The sequence below is a fragment of the Hyposmocoma kahamanoa genome, unplaced genomic scaffold (assembly GCF_003589595.1).
Source record: "Hyposmocoma kahamanoa isolate Upper Pololo Valley unplaced genomic scaffold, ASM358959v1 66, whole genome shotgun sequence".
Classification (NCBI taxonomy): domain Eukaryota; kingdom Metazoa; phylum Arthropoda; class Insecta; order Lepidoptera; family Cosmopterigidae; genus Hyposmocoma; species Hyposmocoma kahamanoa.
Window position 1 is genome coordinate 3,885,004 of NW_020653854.1, and position 13,033 is coordinate 3,898,036.

The 13,033-nt window shown below is 36.3% G+C and overlaps 1 protein-coding gene across 1 annotated transcript; it reads left to right on the forward strand.

Annotated features, from left to right (window-relative positions):
- Nucleotides 1–9,313: 9,313 nt before the first annotated feature.
- LOC113231853 lies at nucleotides 9,314–12,318 on the forward strand. Its single transcript, XM_026466389.1, has 5 exons — nucleotides 9,314–9,364; nucleotides 9,926–10,017; nucleotides 10,317–10,515; nucleotides 10,923–11,195; nucleotides 11,829–12,318. Exons 1-5 carry the CDS (start codon nucleotides 9,329–9,331, stop codon nucleotides 12,192–12,194), a joined length of 966 nt encoding a protein of 321 aa, XP_026322174.1. The 5' UTR covers nucleotides 9,314–9,328; the 3' UTR covers nucleotides 12,195–12,318.
- The last annotated feature ends 715 nt before the right edge of the window (nucleotides 12,319–13,033 follow it).

The following is a 13,033-nucleotide window of genomic DNA, read 5'->3' on the forward strand; positions in this document are numbered from 1 at the left end:
TCACTGCGTTCCGATTTTAAAGAGTAAGGGTGCTGGTAAAATTACGGGCACATGGAGCTTGTCAACTTAAGACTCAGGGTGACGGGCGCATTGGCAGTGACACTCAGGTCTTTCTTCGGTACTGCAACTGTAATGGACAGGCGTGCCGCTTACCACTAAACTTGTTCGTCCCGTCATTTTGCATCATAAAAAAGATCCTGGTTAAATCTAATTGTACCTAGCTTTAATAACCTAACAAAAAAACTCAAAGTGCCAGGCAACTCTACTCGTAGAACAAAACGAGCCAATACATACTTAAAAAGCCAACAAAATAGTTAAAATTGCAAAATTATAAATCAAACAAACTCAACGTAGACACAAGTGTTCAACATGCCATTTTAGAAAGACCTTTTTGCAATTCATTCTCCTGAACACGTGAATTTGAAATGTAAAGTTCAAATTAAACTGGTTCAATTACCATGTCAAGTTATTGTCAATACCGTTGCTAATACAATTGTTATTGTAAGGACATTAATATGTGTTTATACACGTTAACTTAGCACTTAACTATTGTGATATGACATTGACCGCTTTAATCTTTATTTTATTTTTATATACGTACTCTCTAACTACTTCTTAGTGCTTTATATGTAACTTAATGTCATACAAAACGTGACCATTATTTTTTCCTTCAGTATATTTTTTATTGTTTTAAAAATAAAACACATTTGTTTTTTTTTTAAATTTATATTCAAAAGATCCGACAACTAGCACATAAAAAAATTCGTGAGGTCCGTTGGTACGGTCCGTGGCTTAGTTGATATAGCATCTGGCATGGTTTGCTAGGTGACGTCGTCGGTTCGAATCCGGCTGGATTTTTCCTTTCCGAAGGATTTTTTCTAAGTGGTCGATCTTTGTGTTAATAATAATAGAATACTTGTTTATAACAGTTACGAATGTTTAATGATCAAAAATAATAAAGAACCAATGTGTGGGCTGATGGGCTAGCTTTATATATTTCCACAGCAGCTGCCGTAAACCTAACATCACCGCCAAAAACTATCGGACGCACATCTAAAAGAAACTGGCGATAAGGCTGTTTAGTCACAGCGGAATATTTTTAAGTCTTTTGGGGACAACGGAACACAAAACTTAAAAGCGGAACTGTCCCGCTCAAAGCGGGGCGTATGGTCACTTAAGTCATGTACTATCTATCTGTCTATCAACTGCGGTGCACAACAAACTGCCAAACTTTCCATTTATAATATTATAGCGATGAAATTTTAAATGACTCAAACCCATCAGCTGTCTAAGAGCAAGTAATTTTTTATGTTATCAAGTGATGGGACGAACAAGATAGTAAGCGACACGCCTTCATTATAGCCACATTATAACAGTTGCAGTGACACTCTGAGCTTGAGGGACACTACCGGTGCGGTCGTCACCCGGAAACATAAAGTCAACAAGTCCCACCTGCCTGTAGTTTCAACAGAAACCTTATGCTCAGGCCACACAGGGGCGGCGGCAGAAGCGTCTGCCGCGCGACAAAAATTCCTGCACCCGGAACGCTTCCGCGGCCGTCTCTGTGTGGCTAGAGCATAACTCTTTAAAACCAGGACGCAGTAATGTTCGCATTCCTGCTTGGCGGCAGAAATAGGTTTGCTGCATTTTTACGGGACGATCTTGAGGGGTTCGAGAGGGAGTGGTGGGAGACCGCCAAAGACAGGGAGCAATGGAGCATTTTAGGGGAGACCTTTGCCCAGCAGTGAGTAATAGGTTAATAAAAAAAATAGCAAGTGTGTTCTTTAATTAATAGTATTTATACTATCTGTTATTGCATAGATAGCCGGGCAAATTGTAATGCGTGCTAGTTTTTATTTTTAGACATAATTGTTGCAGTGATTTCCTGTAATTTTCTGTATTTTCGTTAGCAGTTTTTGTGGTTAAGTCATTAGTGGGCACAATATTACTGCACTAATTCATATAGAATATTGCACAACTGCCGTTCTGTTGAAATTATCTCCGACCCGTCGGTCGGTTGACTTCTCTTTTTAACCGACTTCAAAAAAGGGAGGAGGTTCTCAATTCGTCTGTATGTTTTTTTTTGTATGTATGTTACGCGATAACTCCGCCATTTGTGAACCAATTGTGATGATTCTATTTTGTTAACAAGAAGGTACCTCAGATGTGGTCCCATTTAAATTTCAAGAAAATATTCCACCTCTAAAGGTGGCAAACTAGGGGATGAATAACTTTTGAGGTCGGTTTTTTAACCGAAGGGTAGGTTTTAGGATGTCCACTCTAAGCCACTAGTAAGTACGTACGTACTCGCTTAGTATTTCATAATTAAAATATCTATTTTATTAAGTCTATTTAGAAGTTTTAAATTCGCATAATAATTGAAATATACAAAACAGAGTATTATATGTAACAGAGTATTATATATAGTATAAAGATTGAAAAGTAAAACGTTCTATTAGGTAAAGAGACGTAAAAATATAGAATGAAGTGGAGAAAAGAAGGAAAAGTGTATGAAGGTCTCTACGCCGGTGGATGGGCAGCCATTTAAGTTGTGCGCGAAACTGGGAAACATGGTCAAACTTGCGAAGTCCGAAGATAAATCTTACGCACATATCATATATATTTGGTATCATAGAAAACAAAATAATATGTGACAATTAGTTTTTCTGCGATGTGTAAGGTTCGCCATCGTAAAATTGCACTTACACTAACTCCTTACATGATTATATTCACCCGTTAAAAGCTTTTTCCGTAACTAAGTTTAAAACAGGAAAACACATTAACAAAATTTACTTAGATACTTCGAACTAAGTATAACTTTACACTAATATTTTTACTTACTTTTAACACATACAACCGCTGCATATCGCAACGCCCATTAACAAAAGTATACATAATGCAAATTTGTCCCAATTTGACAAGCTTTTGTAACTTCTTCTTAGCACGTATTTCGTCTCTGAGTAATGTAATGCAACCTAATATTGTCAAGTCACGACAATCTGGCAGTTGACTACACAATACACATGTCATGTATAATAATGCCTCAGTTACTGTTACACGTTACACTATGTTACAAAATCGTTACGTGTATAGGAAACTAATCTCAACTGGACTCGAGACAGTGAACGCTGATTGCCGACAAATCGGTTTGTGTAGTTGTAAAAGACTTGACAAAATTATGCACAAGATATCACATGTTTCCTTCCTTGTATTATGTAATGAAGTCTGGCCAAGTGGCAACATTTAGGTAATTCCGTTTTCCTACACTAATAGATTACCTACATGTTCAAGATATCCATGCGACCTAGGTATCAAAGGAGAAAAAGCTATGTCCAGCACTGGATTTTAACATGTTGATATGAAAAATGACAAAGAGTGTGTTAAGGTAATAAATAATACGGGTTTAATAATTTTGCTTTACGTAATAAATTCAAACGCCTGCCTTAAAATAAACATAACTTGATTTTGTGGTATTTTTGCTATCTACATTTGTGTAGGCGCTAAAATATTTTCATAATGCAGATGCTGTGGCTATACTGTAAAAGTAAAAAATAAACCCAGCTAATAAAAATCAATTTTACTACGCAGTTTAAATATCTCTATGCTTAAAAAGTTTGCATCAACAAATATAATTAGCAATACAAGTACTGAATATCAATGATAATTATCAAAGAAAATCAATATTTTTTTTAATTTCGAGTTCTGATACTGACTAAAAATGATTATAAAGATGTAGAGTTCAGGATTGCTCCTCTATGGTATTTCTGCTGGAATCCCGCAAGGTGTCGTTCTTTCTCCTCTTTTATTATATGCATCTTATAATCTTTGCTGACAATCTCTAAATGTACACCGTTGGCCTTGAAACCATTTTTTTGCAGTCTTAAAAGACTAATCATTCGAAACATAATTCATTAAACATAATTACTGATGGTGTCCGAATTCCTTGAGTGGACGCAATCAGGAACCTAGGATAATGCTTTTAGCATTAAAAAAGAGTTGAATGAAAGAAAGATACAGAATTAAGCATATAGCCACGAGATGCATACAAGCCAGCTGGAATGAACGGGTACGTAGATTACAATTAGCATTGCTGCCAGAGGTATCTAGAATAAAATTACAAAATAAAATAAAAAAGTGTTACCAGCACCCTTGACTTTCAAAACTGTATCACAAGAGCTACAAATTATGTCGAAATCTTTGTGAAACTGCTTCTGGAAATCTGTCGAAATGTTTTGCTTGGGACTTTATTTCAGAATTTATTTTTTTTACAAACGCAATTGAAGCCATTTAAGAATATATAACGTAAACTATAAAGGTGTTCTGTTAATGTTCAGATGATATTTAAAAAATCATTGGTATGCAAAGTACTTTTTTTCGAGGTCGAGGATGTAGCAAGCGCGCCTAAATAATGCCTATTCACTCTCGCCTTGAAAAGGTCCAAGTTACAGTGTTCGGGGTACAAGTCTGCAGGCAGGGAATTCCACTCCCGCTCGCCATACAAATGTGGAAGCGAAACGCTTGGTGTGAATGCGAGGAATATCCAAAACATAGGGGTGGTTTTTTTTTTTTTTGTTGGTTTTTAGTTGGTTTTGCTATTCTCCAATTCAAAGCGTTTTTCTCTCTCAATATACTTTGAGTAGTGAGAACCGATTTTTATTATCTCCTGTGTCAACTTAGCAAATAGACGTAATTCCACGTACTTTTGAGGTCGGTTTTTTTAGTACTCTGTACTGAGATTATTAAAATTCTAAATGATGGGACGAGCAAGTCGTGCATCTGGTGGTCAGCGACATGCCTCTCCATAACAGTTGCATTGCAGTCGCTGTAGAGCTCCACGTTTAGTCCTCCGATGATGGACAGGGGAAGACGGAATCAAATTATGCAACTCCAACACTCTCCGTGATATATCCTGTAGAATACCGATACGCTGGCAACTCTACTCTCAATTTTACAATTTTTTTCTAAAGTGATTGATTGATTCAACACTTTGACTGTTATGCAGAAACAACCAAAGCCATTTGAGATTGTATAAACTCTTAGGCATAAGCATTCCAAGAATCAATAGGTGGAAAATAACGAGAATCTAGATCAAGGATGTCTACTAATCCCTTTACAAATTGATAGGTATTCCAATTAACTGCTAAAGTCCAGAAAGTAGAAACAATGATAAATATATTTGTTTTAAGACAACGGTTTGGTAATAAACAACCGAGCCTTGAGCTCCTATGGCAATACAACTCTTGTATCACATTGCAACAGAGCTATCAACGAGTGTAAATAAATAATACTTAATGCAAATAATCTCTTACAAAATTTATTGTTTTTCGGCAAAAAAAAATCTCTAGAATTTTCGGTAAAAAATTTCGTACAATAAAATGTTATGCAAAGAGTGTTAATTTGCAAAAGACTTATTAGTTTGTGAATAAGGAAAATAACTCAGAAAAATATGTTTTTGTCTACGCATATTTGCAGAAATCACAGTCGTAATTATCCAAGAGCTATGACATATTTTTAGATCAATCGAATTATGGATGAGATAGAAAGTTATAGACTTGAAATGAAATGTTTTGGAACTAAAATGTTTTTTTTTTAAAACCAACGTCTTAGGTTTTTGCATCCTCGTTCAGCAATTGCGAGAACCTAAGAAAAAAGTTACGGTTATAATCATTTCTATAGACATTTAAATCAAGTTACAGTATATTAACTTATAATAAGTTATTTTTAATTTTCAAAAAAGGAGGAGGTTCTGAATTCGACTGTGTTTTTTTTGTATGTATGTTACGCGATATGTGAACTGATTTGTATGATTCGTTTTTTGTTGGAAAGAGGGTACCTCTGTATTGGTCCCATTTACCTACATTTGAAGAAAATATTCCACCTCTAAGGGTGGCAAACTACGGGATGAATCCGGTTTCGGGCACTTTCCGGTAACCGACTTCAATAAAACTTGGCAAATAGATGTAATTCCACGAAATGTGAAATGAACTGACATTATAAATGTTACGAACAACAGTCCAGCGGTTACTAAAAAAGTAACAAAAAAATTTAGAGCAGTTTATTACGCATACCACGAACTCTTAAACAGGGTCCAACATTAATATTCTTAAATATTAACATCACTGTACTTTTACCCAGAACAGTAAACAAATACACACCACCTCTGTTTTCCACTTGGATAGGCCGACACCATGAAACTCTATCTGGTATGCTCCAGACAAACCAGTGTGGACTTGTAAATGTTAAGACTTTCCGGGTAGCAGTGGACTTCCTTGTGAAAGAGTTCGTCCAGGGAAGTACTGCGACCTTACCTATTTCTGAGGTGAGGGTGCTGATGAAATTACGGGCACATGGGACTTGTCATCTTATACCTAAGGGTGACGGGCGTGGTATTAGTGCTCCTCAGATCTTTGCGATTTAAAGCTCTGAGTGGCACTGCAACTGTTATGGACAAGCCAGTTGCTTACCACCAGGTGCACGACTTGTTCGTCCCGTCGCTTGGTATTATTAAAAAAGGTTAGGTAGCAATACTTCCCTGGATAAACTCATTCACAACAAGCTCTATTGTTATTAAAAATCTTTCACACCACAAGGCTCTCTTACTACATTTCACCTGAATATAGATACCTGAGAGACGAAAAGTGTTACAAAGGAAATTAGTAAGATGTTTTAATTATTCTTGGTCTCATTTTGCCAAAATTTTGGATATTATAGTTTAGGAGAATAGTCTCGCAAAAGTGCCTAAATGAAGTTCGATCCTAATTTACATTAACTATAATGTGCGTAACGAAAAAAGGCACAACTATGCGTACTTTATACGACAGTTGTGCCCTTTTTTATTCCGAAAGCAGTTGTCCGACTTGACCAAACCATGGAAGTATTCCCCAAGATCACTAAATTTTTCACACCACAACGCTCTTTTACTACAACATAAAGGAAGTCATTATGCAAAATAATTCCAAAGTACAGTAAACGGTTTTACAATGTACACGTCTTTGTATAATCTGTATTAGATTATTCCTAGTACACACTTATTTAATATTTGCACCGATAGTACAATGACGTTATTCTGAATTACTCGTGCAGTCGACTGCAAAAGTCTATGACTAAAATCAGAAATTTACACGCAACTAGGAAATCGCCCATTTTGCATCAAACCGGAAGTTTTTCGATATATATTTCAGTTGATAATATTGCTTTTTTATTTATTTTATAGATTCCTTCTGCAAGTAAAATAATGGAAGCCATCAAATCAAGAAATCAAAAAAGAACGTCGTTTCAAATAACTGTACCGCGTCGAACTCACAGCGATTTTGGAGATATTGAGTCATTCTATTTTGTTATATATATTTTAAATTTAAGTTTGATATTAATACATTGTTATTATAAACCGGTTAATTAATTTGAAAATTTACAAATTTTCTTAGCGTTTTTCATTACCGACTCTTGGAACAACAACTTTTGGAAAAAATATTATCACTTCCATTCGAAAGAAGTTATGAAATTATGAAAATGGCGTTCAATTGGGCAATCAAAAAAAAATGCGTACATGCATTATAGTACGTTTACAGTCTGGTCTTTTTTTATATAAAATATAAGTGCGCATTTGACAATTTGCAATAGCCAATATACATAGGTGATAAGATGTGATTTTTATTTTTATTTCTCCGCTTTGTCGTGGAATAAGTAGATGAATGACACATTTCACATTTGGCTTTCTCAGAACGGTTTTCAAAAAAAGAATTTAAAATTAAATTTTACTATTTATTACTTACTCAATATTATTACAATATTATTTACTCTACTTACCAATATCAAAATGTAATATATATATAATAAATAATGTACGTCGCTTCAATTTTTTTTTATAAAATTTTAATTGTTGCATAAAATTATTTATAATATTGTTAGTTTATTATTTAGCAGTTAATATGCCTATATTGTGCGCCTTCCATTGACCTACCTACCAACAATGATTTTGTTGGTAGGTCAATGACGCTTTCAGTATATTTGTATGCCTAATGTCTGACCGAGCGCAGTCAAATTATACTTATTTTGTTATAGTCGCATTCAATTTAACTTATGTCGACTAAATTAATTACGAATTATTTTTTATTTCATGGTTATGGAATTACGTATTGGGATCGATTAGCTATATATTTAATACACCCACAGTTGATTCTTTTTCCAATATTTCACATCTGTTTCCGTAGTAAAAATTTTGGAACTAAGTACCGATCACGGCCTTCGGGTATCATAATCAGTCGTAACGCCAGGTATAGTTTGTCTGAGCTCGCACCTCCTTACCTTTCCCGTCCTAATCCGTGCTACGCCACAGCCACATAAAAAAAAATTAAAAAAATAAGTGTGTGACGTTACATTCGAACTGAAAAATCCGCATCCGCGACATCGCATTATTTTATTAAATTAAATATCCCGCTTCTCCGCCCGGCATTGAGCCGCGTACGCAATATATTACATGGTGGCGTTATTGGTGATCGGCGGCAAGTGAAGTGTGTGATAGAAGACGAGCTCTACGACGTTTCGGACATAAAGGTTGGTGGTAGCACGGCTTCCATCCCTTTTATTTGCGAGCTCATCTATCCCGCAGCTCCCCACGAGCTATCGAAGGTCCTTTTAATTTTTTTTTATTATAGCGTCACCAATCAGGTACAATTAAGGACTTTTCATACTCCTAAGAACGGCGCTACCTAGTTGGAGAAAGCTTGCTTCTCCAGCTTGATTTAGATTGCCTCTCACGATTGGAAACTGCGTCTCTTCCGAGTCGAGGCGCATAATTGCGGTTCACAACTGGCCGATCGGAAACTTGACATTTCAAATCGGAACAATAGTCGATTTAACTCACAAATTAGAAAGATATAGTAGGAATCAGGTTCATCTTCTCACTCAGAAACCCATCTGATTTCGAGACTACCCGATCGGTTCCATTCCTATTTAAATCAACACGCTGTGCTCATTTAAAGAGCTGGGTTGATGACTCAGAGACAGATGCTGCTACCACCGCTCTGGGTTTTGGTTGGTTCAACAGGTGTCTATTGCCATCCAGTGAGGTAACGCCGCCAGTATGACAAAATGTTGATGAAACCGGCTCGTCGTACATTAAGTAGTTCTATAAACCAATGTCCGTGATTATGATTATAGTATTTGTCTCGCGTACTTTATTAGAGCGATAAGATAATGTTATTTACCTAGGTAATATTGGAGAATACATATGATTGCATCGTGTTTACATAGAGCACTATAAAACCCTAAGATTTTCTGAGAAAATGGCAGATTTTCGATCAGTGCGAGTTCTAAAGTGTTATATAAAATGAAATCGCTAACTGGGCTATTGCTGTTGGCTGTGGTAAGGTCACTTGTCATTCTATTGTGACTATTCTCTTAGATCTGTTGTCAAAGAAAATGGCTTCGTGGCGTTCAACAAATTCTAGGATTCCAATATTTTATTTTTGAAATCTTATTCTTTTTATTCAAATTTTAATTATAGTTAGTATTTCTAAAACGTTTCCTTTCATAAAAATTTCGGTTGTTCCGAATTAAAAAAAAATTAAACACGCATTTTCCACATATCCCAAAGATTAAAAGCTGTTTTGTTTGTGATAATAGTATGTATGGTTGCCTATATTTATTAGTACATTATTGCAAAAGCCGGGAAGTAAGGGATTGTTGGATAAACATGACTTACAAGGTAGACCGAATCAATCACAATATAATTAAAAATGCGTGTTGCTGCAAGCTTTATGCCTAATGGAAGTAAACTTTGAAACAAATTACATTATCACCTTTGACAACATGTTCTTTGTTTCGGTGTATATATTAAATAGATATACATAGACAAGTTTAGTAACTTAATGGGTTATGTAATCCTAAACAGTATTTTACACAATTTTGAATCTTTGAATTACAGATTTGCGGCGCATACGCAAGTCCTGCCTACTTAGAGCAAACCTCCCTGGTACGTCAAAAACGCCAAGCTGACGGCTTTTTAACCAATACGAGGTAAGTTTTACGCACTCAACGAACAGACACACTTTTAATTTTTCAAGTTCGTAACAGTTAACCATTGCAGTTAACACATATTTTTATGTAAAGTAATTGAAGAGAGTACTAGTTACTTAAAATGACCTTTTAAAAAAATTTGGCTTATAAATAAATTCCTATTATTTCGAACGTTAAACCAATATTGTCACTGAACGAAAATCTAGATTTTCAAACTTTTACCTATTTTCATTTTCCATGCAATGGCAGCATTAGTTTCAACATGCAATTTGTTTTTGAATTAACTGCTTAACTTACAGACAATTGGTTGAAGAATTAATAGCAAATTTGAACAAGGCAGCTCAGGAGGCGAAGGATGCTGTCAAAACTTTTGGGGACGGACTTAGAGCCGAGGTCAAGCGAAGCCAGCAGAGACTCGAGAATAGTTTGAATGAACTGAGAAAGAGAATCGAGAATGCAATCAAATCACTTGGAGAAGCTGCATCGGCATGTGTCACCGTAAGTAGTTTAGTAGCAGTAGAACTCCTTGTGAAAGAATTCGTCCAGGGAAGTACTGCCTCCTTACCATTACTTATTACTGTGTTCCGGTTTTAAAGGTGCTAGTGAAATTACAGGCCCATGGGACTTGTCAACTTACGTCTCAGGATGAAGGGCGCAGTGACAATGCCCCTCAGATATTTGCGGTTTAAAGTGGAACTTTTACTATGGGCAGGCCGTGTCGCTTATCTCCAGGCGCACGACTTGTATTCATCCCGTCATTTGGTATCAAAAAAAAAATACTTTCCCATCAACTTTCTTACTTAAAGGGTGACTAATACCTATGTTTAAAAAGCACATAGCCTTTATCAACAGCCAAGAAAGGTGTATTCCCGTACATTTTTAAGAATTGTCTGATTGTTTTACAGGCTCAGCAGGAAGAAGCAGAACAAATGTTTTCAGAGGCTTTACAAAAGGCCACGGCGTGTAGCGAGGACCGCTTATCAGAAGCCGGTGAACTCCTTAATAAATTATCTGATAACGCTGACAAACTACGCACCTTTGCAAGCCAGGCTTTTGAAGAATTGAGAAACTGCACTGAACAACAAAGTAATATTTTCACGGCTGGGGCTTGCCTCGGAAATGTTGCTTTGCAGTCAGAATTGAAGGGAGCTGGGTTGTTGGCGCAAAGTGGATTGTTGGTAAGTTTTAGAGTTTATAAGATTTCTACCGCAGCCGTTATAACAAATCTGATGATTTCAGAAGTTCTAATTTCCTTTATTTGTCCATTCCTGTTCTGAGCAGAGATTGGGACGGGCTCAAGATTCAAAAATCTTTTTTATCGTTGACAGTTTTAATGGGAAACATTTCAGACTTTACAATTTCAACCGTTTACGTTCTCTCTTCGGAGTTTCACTGAAGAATAAAGTACGGAATGAGGTTCTTCGACAGAAAACCAAGGCCGTCGACATAGCTGGTAGAATAAGCAAACTGAAGTGGCAGTGGGCTGGCCATATCTTTCAAAGAATCGATAACCGATGAGAGAAGCGAGTTCTTGAGTGGGGACAATCACTGCTCGGCAAAGATAGTGTAAGACTGCCAGATGGAGTGACGATTGGCGAAGGGCTGCTGGCAGCAGACGGATGCGACAAGCAGAGGACCGGGCGAAATAGCGCGCATTGAAAGAGGCCTGTGTCCAGCAGTGCACTGCGATAGGATATTGTCGATGATTATGACTTTGTCCTTAACGTGTTCATTATTTTTAGGTTATCATAAAAAAGAACTCGCCTTTGGCGCAATCATGATTACCTACTGATTAAGGATTTTGTTCACAGATAGGTCGGCTGAACTTACTCTTAACAACGCTCCCAGCATCTTTAGAATTTTGCGCCGGTACAGGCCTCGTTAATGCTGGAATCGGCACAGCCAGAATCGTCCTGAAGATTGGAAGGTGCACTGCTAACTCCGGAATCTCAGCATTGGTCGATGGCGCTAATGCTACCCCCGTTACTGAAATCGGTCCTAAAATAATTGAGAATCTTTCATCGTCGCTTGCAGCTGAGTCTCTCAATTCTGTTGATAAAGCTGGAAGCTTAAAACCAATTTCCATAATCGATAACAACAATTTGAATATAGATAACATTGGTGGACCATTGGAAACACCTGTAAATTCACTGTTTAAATTATTCTCACAAAAGTAAAAGGTTCACCATTACAACGCATTGTAACTCTTACCTCGTAACTGTGGTAATAGTGTTCTTGTAACAGTTGTTCATTTGGAAATAAACAATTAACTATTACATACACATCTGCGGTTTTCTTCAAGTACACCCTCACAAAGACCAATTTTAAAAGTCCACCGGGAATCAAAGCCTCATCATGTTAAATCTAAACTGCTCAACCTCGTGACCGATGAAGTGGTCATTGTTGTGACAGCCAAACAGACAGACCCTAATACAACAACACACACACAACTTGTGCCAAATAACAATCTAAATGGCTACTAATTTATTATACGATTTAATTTAAACAACTTAAATCGAGACTACCTGCAAGAGCTAAACGGGTCATTACCACGGATTTATATACCAATTATTGAGGCACGCAGAAGCTATATAATAACTTTTAATATGAAGTTTTTATTTCACTATAGTTCTAAACCACGTAAATTGCAAATTTTGAATATTAATGCCCTTTAAATGAATTTGAGACTTTATGAAAGCGACTGTCAAATGGTCAAGAACGACTAGTTTATTTTTTCCTCATATTAATGTTATATCTACGACTATTTTTCTTAAAAAAATTAATATTTTTCTTAACATAAATAACATTTTCATAAATGTAAATGCGATGTTAGTGTAAAAATGTATCCAAACTTATCTCTCAAAGACACTCTGGGACCCAGATTGTAAATTGCCCTAACCGCACGTTTCTACAGAACAAAGATTCTGTTAATATCGGCGGCTTTATCCCAGAGCAATATGCGGTACCTATGTTATTAAACTCTGAAAGTATCTGAAATAAACCAATCTAGCTGTTT

Excerpts from the sequence above, each read along its gene's own strand:
- LOC113231853 (XM_026466389.1), top strand. The coding sequence starts at position 9,329 with ATGAAATCGCTAACTGGGCTATTGCTGTTGGCTGTG. Across the intron at positions 9,365-9,925 it reads GGCTATTGCTGTTGGCTGTG|ATTTGCGGCGCATACGCAAG; the intron begins GTAAGGTCACTT and ends TTTGAATTACAG. Across the intron at positions 10,018-10,316 it reads GGCTTTTTAACCAATACGAG|ACAATTGGTTGAAGAATTAA; the intron begins GTAAGTTTTACG and ends CTTAACTTACAG.